This window comes from Bombus pascuorum, chromosome 1, assembly GCF_905332965.1.
Source record: "Bombus pascuorum chromosome 1, iyBomPasc1.1, whole genome shotgun sequence".
NCBI lineage: Eukaryota > Metazoa > Arthropoda > Insecta > Hymenoptera > Apidae > Bombus > Bombus pascuorum.
The window spans coordinates 29,348,469-29,361,478 of NC_083488.1; the positions used below are offsets into that span (position 1 = coordinate 29,348,469).

At 32.4% G+C, this 13,010-nt stretch overlaps 2 protein-coding genes across 3 annotated transcripts in view; one reads left to right on the plus strand and one right to left on the minus strand.

The window, feature by feature from the left end:
• LOC132915807 (lysophospholipid acyltransferase 6) overlaps positions 1–13,010 on the plus strand; it is a 32,297-nt gene that overhangs the window by 12,639 nt on the left and 6,648 nt on the right. The window contains exon 2 of one of the 2 annotated variants that reach the window (XM_060975596.1): positions 12,035–12,180. The exons of the other annotated variant lie outside the window; for it this stretch is intronic. Within the exon in view, the coding sequence (XP_060831579.1) occupies positions 12,035–12,180 (146 nt within the window). The remainder of the gene's footprint in view (positions 1–12,034; positions 12,181–13,010) is intronic. 2 annotated transcript variants of the gene reach the window in all.
• LOC132916011 (hymenoptaecin-like) lies at positions 6,892–8,570 on the minus strand. Its single transcript, XM_060975762.1, has 2 exons — positions 8,380–8,570; positions 6,892–7,538 (listed from the first exon to the last, which is right to left on the minus strand). The coding sequence occupies exons 1-2, from the start codon at positions 8,464–8,466 to the stop codon at positions 7,179–7,181; spliced, it is 447 nt and encodes a 148-aa protein (XP_060831745.1). The 5' UTR covers positions 8,467–8,570; the 3' UTR covers positions 6,892–7,178.

Sequence of the window (13,010 nt, forward strand, 5' to 3'; positions counted from 1 at the left end):
GAATGTGGCATAATTCCGACCTGTTTTCTTTCCATTTGCACACGAGGGAAACGATACAAATATATGCATATTTACTATATTTGCTTCATGGATGAGTATTTAAGATAAATATAAAGTAAGTGATGTATCACGCGAGAATTTCTTCTTAAAATTGTATAATATATATGTATTCTCACGCAGAGAACATAGTTTGTAATTAAAATTATCTTCGTAATAATTTTCGCGTGCGAAGCAACATTTTTTTTTAACTTTCATCGTTATTTTTAATATGCTGTAATATATGGTTCTTCAAATAAAACGCTCTACCTACGTAATTTACAGAGGTGTTTTTTCTTTTCTTAAAATTTGTGCTTTATTCAATGAATACGACGCATTATAAACACCGTAGAACAATAGAGACGATATAGACTAGTATGTTCTTTTTCATACGCGACCTTCGTAGTTCGTACGAGTACAATATACATTCTATTCTCTTTACGAACTGCAAAAGCTCGTGGGGACCAAAGTGGTTACTCAGAATTTCCAAGTTTTGCGATCACTACTTTTAGAATTCTAATCTACATGCGTGAAATATGAATGTTGTGACGAACGGTCCATAGGATTGAGATAACGGTTAATCTTGACGCGAATATGATTTCGCAAGACGTATCTCTCACTACGTGCCATGAGGTTATTCCAGTTCTTCTCCGTGAGAACTGACTCAGAAAATAACCAATTCCCGATAAGAAAAGAAAAATACATCTATATTATTTCTGCCATTCGTCAGTTTATCATCAACGCTTTAATATTAGAAGTAGTTTATATCTTTGTTTTGTAAGTTACGCAACTCAACTATATCTTTGCATATGTAAAGAATTATCTGCAAACGTAATTATACATTAGTTTGCTAATTAAATTTGCGTCACTTGGAAGTCGCATTGATCGATTTGAAAATTGAAAAATAGAGGAAACTGATAATGTTAGGTGCGCTATTTTCGAAAATTTACTTTGCAATTATGCAAATTACGAACTTATGGGGTAAGTCATTTATCTTTTAAAAGTGGGATATTAACTGCGTTCCTGTCTAATGAACTTAATTATTTATGAAAATAAAATGCGCAGTTCGGTTTTTAAAGGACTCATTTAACTGAAAATACCATAGGAATTCAAAAAGGAAAAATAAAGCAGCGTTAAGCGTAGAATCCTAAAGAATTCTACAAATTTTCTCATTTTTAGAGTAATTCGTTTCTCTGAGAATAGGATTTTTGCAATTATAGTCATAATACGCGTTATATATGTAAGCCTATTCTTATAGATTTTAGAGCTTAGGAAATTTTGTTGACCGAAGAATTTGAGATGCTTTTGCAGTTCTGTGAATGAGATAAATTTATGCTGGTAAAGAGATGTTATTTTCCTGATTCTTCAAATGTAGTCAAGTAAATTGAGCTTAATAGGACTTGAGCATATTTCTTATTTCCTATTTTATTGTGTTGAAGAAATTTGTTGGGTAAGATAGATCTTTTGGAATCTTTCAAATTATGACGGAATGTTAGAATCACGTATGAATGAAATTCCAAGCTATGTTTTACGTTGCATTGTTCGAGTAATTACTGCAATATTAAAGTCTTGTTTGACAGAAATCGAATGCCTATTTCTCGTGTAATAACACCTGACGTTTGAACGAAGGAATGATTGAACGTAATAACCATGATCTTTCTGCAGCGGAAGGTATTATTTATCACGTAGAAAGTGTTATTATCAGTAAATCTGAGATCATAGTTTTATAACGTTCTTATAAAATTTATTTCAAGTCTCAGGCTTTAATTACACTAACATAAATTTGAAGAAACATTAGTGTTATGTGATATGTATGATATAATATACTTGGTCTATTATAATATGGCAAAGTATATTTACATATCACTCGTCTGGATAATTATAATGAAAGTTAATTTTGTGAAATAATTAAAAAGTAATTACATTTTAAAATCAAGAGAAGTTTTGATTCTATAACGTTGAAAAGTATTTAAGGTAACATGTAACAGTGTAACAGTTTATGTAATAATTTCTATGTTGTTTCAGTAACCTTTGATCTTAACTCACAATTTCTGCACTTTCATTTCTCTCTGCTACAAGTTGCTGACTTAGCAGTTTTATAAAAGGTTGTATTTTCTCTATCTTCTTATTTCACTTTTAGCATTTCGCGCTTACTATACTGTCAATCGAATTTCTGTCACGGTTGCTATGTGCCTAGCAATTCTTGCAAAACTTTTTCCATACAATTTACACATATGTACTCCAAATAAATATATCTTTAGAATTTCCTCTTAAATTTCACGCGTATTAAATGTTACGTATTAAATTATGATTACAAAAATTATATTTGTATGCAAGCAAAATTTTTGTTAGGTACTATATCTGTATTAAACGTTCGTCTGTTACATTACACTAAATTATATCGTACATACGCTTTTCTTGTAAATTATAATTTATTTTTATAAAATTGCTCCGTTTGTCTCGTTTTACTCTTTAAATTTTGACCCGTTCTAATATAAAGTAACTTTCCGCTTATGCGATCATAATCTATATAAAAAATGAGATTTGTACAAATTAGCATGTTAATGGTATTGCTCTCTAGAAAGACAATCAGTGTTACATCGCTCGAGAAAGAAAAGATTATTTATGCGAAGAACACTCATTCTATGAATTTATTCATCGTGTAAATGAACTAACGCTCGTTTCAGATTCGTTTTTATGTCCATGATTTGTATTGTATCGGAAACGATTTATTCACCTTTATTGCGATTCAAATATTCCAACACAAAGCTACATTTTAACATTGCTCGTTTCTAGTCGCACTATTTTAAAATACAATATTCCATTTGACAACAGATGACAGAGAGAAATATAAGAGTCTTTAACCATGTTAGAAATAAAGCAGCATCGATGTTCGTATCGTTGAAAACACATGATAAAGTCATTTTATAAGATCGATCGTCAACGCTTGAAGATCGACAAATTGCTTCGTGTTTATCATTTCTATGTGAGAAATCAAGATGATTTTCTCATGCCTTGTTTTCAGAGTTGGAGTAGTCGTCATATTAACTATAAGTAAGGATTTCCTAGTCGTACGTTTCTTCTTCAACAAATTTCTAATTGCACGGTATTTGGAAATCCGAATCTACCTTTAGCCGTATTTTGTTAGCTGAGACAAGAAAGAACTGTTCGCGGTCTCCATTCATCTTTGCGCAAGAACAGCAGGTACCGTTGCGTCACTCAAGTTACAGTTACGTCCAAGAATGTAGTGCAAACGTGTTTTGTACGTACGTGTGTTCAAGTTTAAATACCGTTACTTTAATTGATTTCCCTTATCGCCATTCTAACCCATTTCGATTTCTGCGAAACAGCGGATGATAAAATGGCAGAAGGAAGAAGAAAGTGAGTTCGCATATACGAAAAAAAAAAGCTGTGAAGACAGTAGTCTCATTGTATCGGTTGGTGTTTCATTGTTTTTTAAGAAGCGACGTGAACTGGATTCGTACAACCTCTTGATTATTTCTGAGATGTTAAATTTTGCCAGCTCTCTTGTTCTAGATTTCTTCAATTTAGTCATTTGTGAACAGGGCACTCTAAACTCTAATTAGGTCTTGGAGGACCAATTCAGCTATTCAGGGAGTTGATGAACTGTTTCTCCATAAGTGTCGTAACTGTCTACGGTACAACTTGAAAGAAGAGTGATTTGCTATTGCGCAAATCGGAAATTTTATACTAATGAAATGCAAAAAATAATTTCGAAGAGAGTATAATTATTTTAACATGGCAGTTCAAGAATAACACAGTGTTATAAGAGTTATCCAAGTTCATAACGTTTGTTGTAAATGTGTAAATTTCTGTATAATAAGCGTATTTTCCCTTTGCGTTACATATTCTACCAATACGTTAGCTGCTACGAGAGTCACTAGCATTAGACTATGGACAACATCCCGTGACTTTGGCGCCATGTTCGTATTTCGATTCTGCGAATAAGATGTAATAAAAATTTATGCAATGCGCAACACATTTCTAAATGCATAATCTGTTCAGATAAAAATAAGACTCGAATGCGAATCGTCGTCTGTTCTAAGTTAAAAACTCCCCTCTTCCTCGTCAGAGTTCTATTTTGGAACACAATTTTATTTCGGCAGCTACGCGGAAACGAAAAGTTAATAGATCCAATTGACAGCAGATTTCCTATTCGGACATTGTCTTCCTCAAACGGATCGCACAAACAATTTTATTATTTTTAACAGAGTGTATAAGCGAATAAAAGGTCGCTGGTGTACCAGAATGCCACGAATGAAAATGTTTCAATGATCGTATTAACATGTGGTATCACGACATTTGATAGCAGATATGCGTGCGCAGAATTCGCGCTCTATAATCGGTTAATCACGAAAGTTGGTCTAACGAGCTTGAAGGAAAATCTGCACGTGATCTTAGAATCAGTCACATAAGTGATCTCTCAGCTGGTCGCGTTATCGCATTTCATCGGACACGGACAAACGTTATTCTTCTCTGATGGCTTTCGTAGCGTACGAATGGGGAAGTTTTTCTCGATCAAGATTGAGAAATTGTCGAGAATCACGAATCCGACAAAAGAATAATTGTACAGAAGCTAGTTCAGTGTGACTTAAAATGGTAGCTCCAAAATTCATTGCGAACAATTAGGGCGGTTTAAGGCAGATAAGCCTAATTTATACGGCTTTATACTTCTCTTGGTATCAGATAGCGGGCAGAGTATAAAAACTTACACTGTATATAGTATCTCATATATAGAAATTAAGTTGGACAAGTTTGATTATAAATTAATTATTTTTAAAAGTATGAAGTAAATTTTTGGGGATGTTCTTATCTTTATAAACTTTGATTAGATATTTTTAAATAAATTAAAATCGGATTTATTCGAAATAAAAGGCATTTGTTGATAAATTTATATTTTATACCTTCAAAACTAGGAAGCAAATAATTTTGTGCGGCTAAGAGAATTTATGTAGGTAGTGTTAAATTAGAAACTTCTAAAAATTTTGTAAATTACGAAGTATTTTAAACGTACAAACTATAAATTTATTCGGTATACTGGATATTTTTGGTAACGCTTGATATTTATTGAATCTCCATGTATCGTGTATTAAATATATTGTCTATTAAAAAATTTTCAGCTTACACACATACACACGATGCAAAAATATCCCCAGTCGACAATCCATAATTTTGTGGCTGGTAGGAGATCTTATGCTGTCTGTGAAACGTGTCAATAATAAATTGAAAATACGTAGGAGAAACAACATATTACAACCATATTTTTTGATGTCTCTAAAGTCACTTTTTGTAAAATACAATAATTATTTATTGTTAGAAATGCAAGGGAAATGGAAGAAAATGAATTTTTTTTTACTCAGAACATTTCCAATGAAATCGAAAAAGGAAAGATAAAAATCGAGAGAAGTGCTTTCGATTAAAGAAAGATAAAGTGCAAAGCGCGAGGTAATAATTCGCGAAACGGTGACCTACCGTGTTCGATAGCTTATCTTCATGGGGTGATTGTTTGAATGGAAAGATAAAATCAGTAAGATATCAGCGACAACGGAGAAACGTTCCTATGAATTTCATTCGAGATTAGCGTACATTTTTCTTGTGAAATCTAAATTAATTCTTATGATTTTGTATATATTCGCATCACTCGTATGGTATAGCATATACATGTTAATACATAACAAACTTAACAACTTAATACGTACATAACATACATATGTATGTTGTTTTTAATGGAATTTTAGATCAAACTCCCGCGTAATTCTACGTGAAATTCCTATGAAAGGAATATAGATATTTCAAATGTAACCCATACTTGAAAATTTTCATAATTTTTTAAAGAATTTCAGTAGTATCATTAACCTTTCAAGCTCGTATCGATGTATATTTCAATTGCAAGCTCGAACAAGGTGAAACAGCATCTATCGCAATAACAATGACGTAATAGAACACAGTCACGTGTATATCAGTGCTTTCCATTGGTCATCCTGCATCGAACCACTGCTTAGAAATTAAACTATGTTCGAATACATAATGGCGCTTAAGATATTACGATACTGCATCATGATAAAGTGATTGCGTATGTTAAATATCTTTCTTTATAGCTCTTTTTATAACGTCAACTACTACTAAGTTATATATAAATTATTGGCTTGGAAAAAAATTTTTTTTCGTGCTAGTATATCAGAGACCTAGTATATTCTCTTACGAGCTGACACGTGTTAAACATTTTACGACAAAGTATTATCGTATTCTGCTTTCAAATATTATTTTTTGAACTGTTTTAGAAATTCCAGAGTTAATTGTTTCATGAATTTTATAAATATTACGTTTGATTAATTTTCTCCGATAAGTTCTGTGCTTTTAATTTACCGGGTCGAAAATTAAGATACATCATATATTCCACTTCATTCTTAGATTACAAGTATTTGTTATTCAAATATTTTGTTTTGGATCGAATTTTATTTACTGTGTAATGGTTAAATTAGCGAATTTATATCTACTTTTTCATATTTTCTTTTTAGTAACAGAATATTTATTCTTATTTTTATTAAAAAGTAATATATTAAATTAATTAACAAAATTTTCTCCAAAAATACTTGGCACAGGTTGTTTTAAAATCACATTGATCCATATAAATGAGCAAAATCGTTTTTTTGCCGCCTATCATCCGTTCTTCTATGCTATACATGTATTACAATAACTGTGACCTCATTATTGTCAAGCTCACCTATCAAAAGCACTAGCTCAATTCTAAACGCTTATCGCTTGTACTCAATGCGCACTTGCAATCGACAAGTTCGTTTACCTTTATCATTGGCGACAAATAACTATACACCATTTATGTTATTACATTACGTTTATTATCATTTCTTTTCAGTACAATCTCTTAATCGTTAATGTCTTATCAATTACATAAAGTATACGAAATGAAACAAAGTAAATGCATATCTCAAATAAATAATCGTTAAATATTAAATAAATGCAATTAATACAAGACAATACCAATAGTAATTGATATTACGTTAAAACGGATCTCTGTCTAAGTTCCGCTAATTGTGTCCGAAAGAATTATGAATTTGCAGAAAAATCCGTAGTCAAATTGTTAACTGTACGCATAGATAGATTTAATATCCTAGTTCCTCTGACATCACGTCATCGACGTCGCGTCTGAATCTGAATCCACCACCAATGCCGAAGCTGGGAGAGATTCTGCCGCCAGGACCGCGTTCAGCCTGGCTGTATCCTCTGATGAAGCCATTCTTGTATTCACGCCCGATTTGGACACCCAAGTGTGGTTGAGCAGGCTGTCCTGGACGAATATTCAGTCCACCGTACGCGTCCGCGTTCACTCCGTTTCTGTCATAGACGCGTTGATGATAATCGACGTCCAAGGATGGACGACGATCCGGTCCGCTTAATGGTTTCTGTCCCTGGATAACGACGGACCCTTGAGGGTCGGCGTGTCGTCGAAAACGAGGAGAGCCCTGAGAAGAAAAAGATTTACAGTTAACGAAGAATGGGACTAGAACCTTTTCTCATGGAACATATTCGGGATCAATAGAGAAAGGAATTGGAAACAAAGAAATAGTGGGTAGGGATTCGGAGGAAGGGAAAAGTTTACGTTATGGTGGCTGTAAGAGAAGTTTCGAATATCGATACTTGATGGCAGTTCTGGAATAATATTCCATTAACTAGTAATTTCAGCAAATTGACAAGCTACAAATTTTTAGAATTTTCGTTTAAAGTTTATAATTTTACCATTTTATGTCAAATAGGATAATCGGTCGATTGATAATTTACAGAACTTTCACGTGAATCTTTATTTGGTCTATTAGTAAGCTGTTGGTGTTATTATGCAAGAGAATGTGAAAAATGTCACTACTAATATTAATCGAATTGCGCAATAGGGGCGGGATTTATGGAATGGATTTATAATCTGTTTTATTTCTTCCTCTTTTGTTAATGGTATTTAATAGGTTGTTCCATGTGCACGTGTACTATGTATGCGTTTATAGTATTCAAAAGATTGATGCGTTAACGTAACACCAGAATAAAAATGTTAAGTCCAAGATGTAGCGTTGGAAAATTCTTGAAAATTCTCAAATTCGTTCTATTATAGATTTTCCTAAACAATTCTCGCTTAATGATATTTTTAAGTTGTATATTTGTAACCAATCCATATGCAATTTTCAAATTATTGCAGAGTTACAGATTTAAAAATTACTAATCATCTAACTACTATTCTATTGTAATATTATTTCAATCACATTTAGTGCTAATTTTTAAGTAGCAATTTTAAAATTAATTATATAGTAAAGTTCTTACGTAGTATTCTTCCACAGCTTCAGGTTCAATTTCTTGAGCAGCGGCGTATGCAGCCATGCAGAAGAGAGCCAGCACGATGAATTTCATCTTGGAAATTGTCTTTTGATTCACTTGGAACTCTTTGTCACAAGATCTCTGATACTCTTGTTTGTAGGACTGATCGATTTCTATGCCACATTCGGCTGGAGCTTGCTCTTATATACCAATTTTACGCTGAAGCTTTTTCCCTGTCTGCCTTGTGGCAATTGCAGCCGGGGGATCACCGTCGGTTCATTATCCGCTTTTTTGTGTCTCTGTGATTGTCTCTGGGAATCCCACTCTCGGGTCATCGGAGGTCGATAATACGAGTGTACATTATGCATATTTTCAGTTGTTAATGGAGTTCGTTGCTTATGCGTTCGATTAGAATACAGATAAGAATTTCATTGTTTATAATTTTCAATTACGTTCCTTATTTTCTTTTTTCTTTAATATTGTTTCATGTCGATCGTTCTATGGATACCGATATCCGTATAATATAAGGAAAAAGAAGTCTTCGTAGAATATTTTGCAACAATGAAATTGATAAATTGGAATTTACTCTTTCGATATTTCTGTAGTTTATGGTATTTTTATTTTTCTTTTTTTTTCTTTGATAGTTTAATGGCCCCAGAATAATTTGATGGAACCTCCAATAATTTCTTAACAATACAATTACCAATATCATATATTTTGTAACAAATAATTCAAATCCTTAAAATGTGCCGTTATAAATGCATAAAATTTCTACGAAAAAATGACAAGTTGGTCGTCTTAATCATTTCGGTATTTTTAGTGTTAAATTCGTTGTGTTCTTCGTTACTTTCCACCCTACCGTGCTCTTATGATGTTCAACTTTTGTAAGTGTGCGAGATATGTTTAAATATTATTAATGATAGGCATATATATTTCGTATTTCCATCTTACGTTGAAGGTTTTCTAAAAATATTATTATCCTATTTGTCTTTTGAAACGAAACTGGATTTGGGAAGTAAAAACTCAGATTACTGCATAGTCAGAAACTACCACATAATATTCAATGTCTTAATTTGCATAAAAATATTTTATTTGTCGACGAACGATTTAATTTTGGGGAATATTAGCAAAAAAATTGAACGCACGTGCGAATATCGAATGTCTTCAAGAACATTAAATTATGATTCACCTGATACGAAATGAAATTTCCGCGAGTGTACAAGATAGTGCGGATTTAGATAACTACTTTATTTTTTTAATCGCAGTGTCGTGTTATCATGTAATTGACACTTTTGGCTCTCCAAATCTAATATTCTGGGAACATTAAATTACGTCATACACCGCCTGATTCTCACAAGACGCTTTAAATACGAGCAAAATGATCTGATTAGGAAGATTTTATAACGAACGAAAAAAAAATTTCATAATGATCAATTCTAGCGTCGTATACGATGTATTGGAATGTGGCATGATTCCGACCTGTTTTATTTTTATTTGCACACGAGGGAAACGATACAAATATATATATGTTACGATATTTGCTTCACGGATGAACATTTAAGATAAAAATAAAATAAGTAATACATCAGGCGAGAAATTCTTGTTAAAATTTTATAATATATACGTATTTTCACGCAGAGAGCAAAATTTGTTCGAGTCTTCATAGTAATTTTCGCATGCGAAGAAACTTTTTTTTTAACTTCCATCGTTATTTTTAACATGCTGTATTACGTTCTACCATTTTAAAATTGTAAACAAAAATAATAGTAAAATCTATCATGCTGTAATATATGGTTCTTCAAATAAAACGCTCTACCTACGTAATTTACAGTGCTTTTTCTTCTCTTTTTTTCAAAATCGTGCTCTATCCTATGAATACGACGCATTATAAACACCGAAGAACAATAGAGACGATATAGCCTAGCGTGTTCTCTTTCATACGCGACCTTCGTAGTTCATATGCGTACAATGCACATTCTATTGCTCTTTACGAGCTGGAGAAATCCGTAGGGACCGATGTGGTTACTCAGAATTTCCACGTTTTGCGATCACTACTTTTAGAATTCTAATCTACATGCGCGAAACTTGAATGTTGTTACAAACGGTCCATAGGATTGAGATAACGGTTGATCTTGGCCCGAGTATGATTTCTCAAGACGTATCTTTCCTTACGTGCCACGAGGTTATTCCCGTTCTTCCCCGTGAGGAGTGACTCAAAAAATAACCAATTACGGATAAGAAACGAAGCATACATCCATAGTCCGTTGATCATTTCTGTCATTCATCAGTTTATCACCAAAACCTTAATATTAGAGGTAGTTTATATCTTTGTTTTGTAAGTTACGCAACTCAACTATATCTTTGCATATGTAAAGAATTATCTGCAAACGTAATTATACATTAGTTTGCTAATTACATTTGCGTCACTTGGAAGTCTCATTGATCGATTTGAAAATTGAAAAATAGAGGAAACTGATAATGTTAGGAGCGCTATTTTTGAAAATTTATCTTGCAATTATGCGAACTACGAATTTATGGGGTAAGTCATTTATCCTTTAAAAGTGGGATATTAACCGCGTTCCTGGCGAATGAACTTAATTATTTATGAAAATAAAATGCGCAGTTCGGCTTTTAAAAGACTTATTTAACAGGAAATACCATAGGAATTCAAAAAGGAAAAATAAAGCAGCGTTAAGCGTAGAATCCTAAAGAATTCTACAAATTTTCTCATTTTTAGAGTAATTCGTTTCTCTGAGAATAGGATTTTTGCAATTATAGTCATAATACGCGTTATGTATGTGAGCCTATTCTTATAGATTTTAGAGCTTAGGAAATTTTGTTGACCGAAGAATTTGAGATGCTTTTGCAGTTCTGTGAATGAGATAAATTTATGCTGGTAAAGAGATGTTATTTTCTTGATTCTTCAAATGTAGTCAAGTAAATCGAGCTTAATAGGACTTGAGTATATTTCTTATTTCCTATTTTACTGTGTTGAAGAAATTTGTGGGGTAAGATAGATCTTTTGGAATCTTTCAAATTATAACGAAATGTTAGAATCACGTATGAATGAAATTCCAAGCTATGTTTTACGTTACATTGTTCGAGAAACTACTGCAATATTAAAGTCTTGTTTGACAGAAATCGAATGCCTATTTCTTGTGTAATTACATCTGACGTTTGAAGGAATGATTGAACGTAATAACCATGATCTTTCTGCAGCAGGAGGTGGAATAAATTTCAACTAACGTGTTATTAGATAATTAAGAATTTTTTATTGAAACTGGCAATTATCTTGAAAATTGGATAGTTAAATTGAAATTCGAACACATTAAAATTTGGCAATAAGACGATGTTAGGCAAACTGAATCGTCGTTGAGTAAATTTTCGTGAAATTTCACGCTCGAGTTTCTTTCCTGTGAATTTTCATCTCTCTTGTAACAAATTTCAAGTATTTAACTCAACAAGGAGCTGTATAAATTAGTCGAGATATCGATAAGTATTCCAGAATTCTTCCTAAATTCGTTGAAAGCGCAAAACAGTAAAAATAGATCCACTTTGCCTACGAAGTGTTAATATCTAATTTTCTTTTTTTTTTTTTTTTTTCAACACGAGGTTTCATCGGCCAATATCGTAACGCATGCATTTTCTTGATTATGCGCAGGTGAATTTTCTACTAACACAGTTCACAGCACTGATATTGGCTGGATTTTTGAGAACGTTTCTTAGTCCAGTTGCCGTGACAGCAGCCACCAGACATGTATTTGGTCTCGTCATCGGCCTTGCGCTTGGATATTTCTGCTTCGGCAGGTAAACAGATCTACGTAAATAAAGAGAAATCAATTAGTTGAGAAAAGTGTCGTATCTCTGATAAGCATGATAGTGTTATGCAAGAAGCCATTTTATACGCTCATGCTATTGTACAAGATGTCCCATGATTAATTGATACATTAGAAACTTTGCTTTTATTGATACTTATCTTAAGTTAGATGTAATATTTTCCCATAGTACGAACAGTAGCGATTCTATGTATTAAATTTAGAGAAATCAAAATAATTACCCATCTATATCGATAAATTCGATATAGGAATGATTTTTTGTTAAATATACGATTTGAAGAAGTGTCGAGATATTTATATCTGAATGCTTACAATTAATTGTTTCCACGAACATTGTGTATTTCTTTCAGCGTTCTAACTATAATATCTGGATCTTTATACGAAACATATTATATGAAAATAAGTAGACTGAGGATTTTTATACAAATTTATTGTTCTATCAACTATCAACTGCAGAAATAAAATTTCAATAGAAATCTGTTCTACCTATTAAAAATTATAACAAGAACTCAATTTTCAATACTTTGTATATTTTCCCCTTTGAATTTTGCATAAGTGCATGAAAATTCACGATCTAATAATTATGTGCTATGTTGAAGATACGTACGTTAAAATGATCTTCGCTTGAAATAATTCTTTATTTAGAAAATATTATAAAATACATTTATTATATTAATTAGAAGTGGACATATCCTGTACAGTAGAATTAACTGTATAGTTTAGTGCATGAGACTAAAAAGAAAAAATGATAAGCGGAAAAGAATGTTTGTAGCATCCTGAGAATCCCCTCTATATTTAACC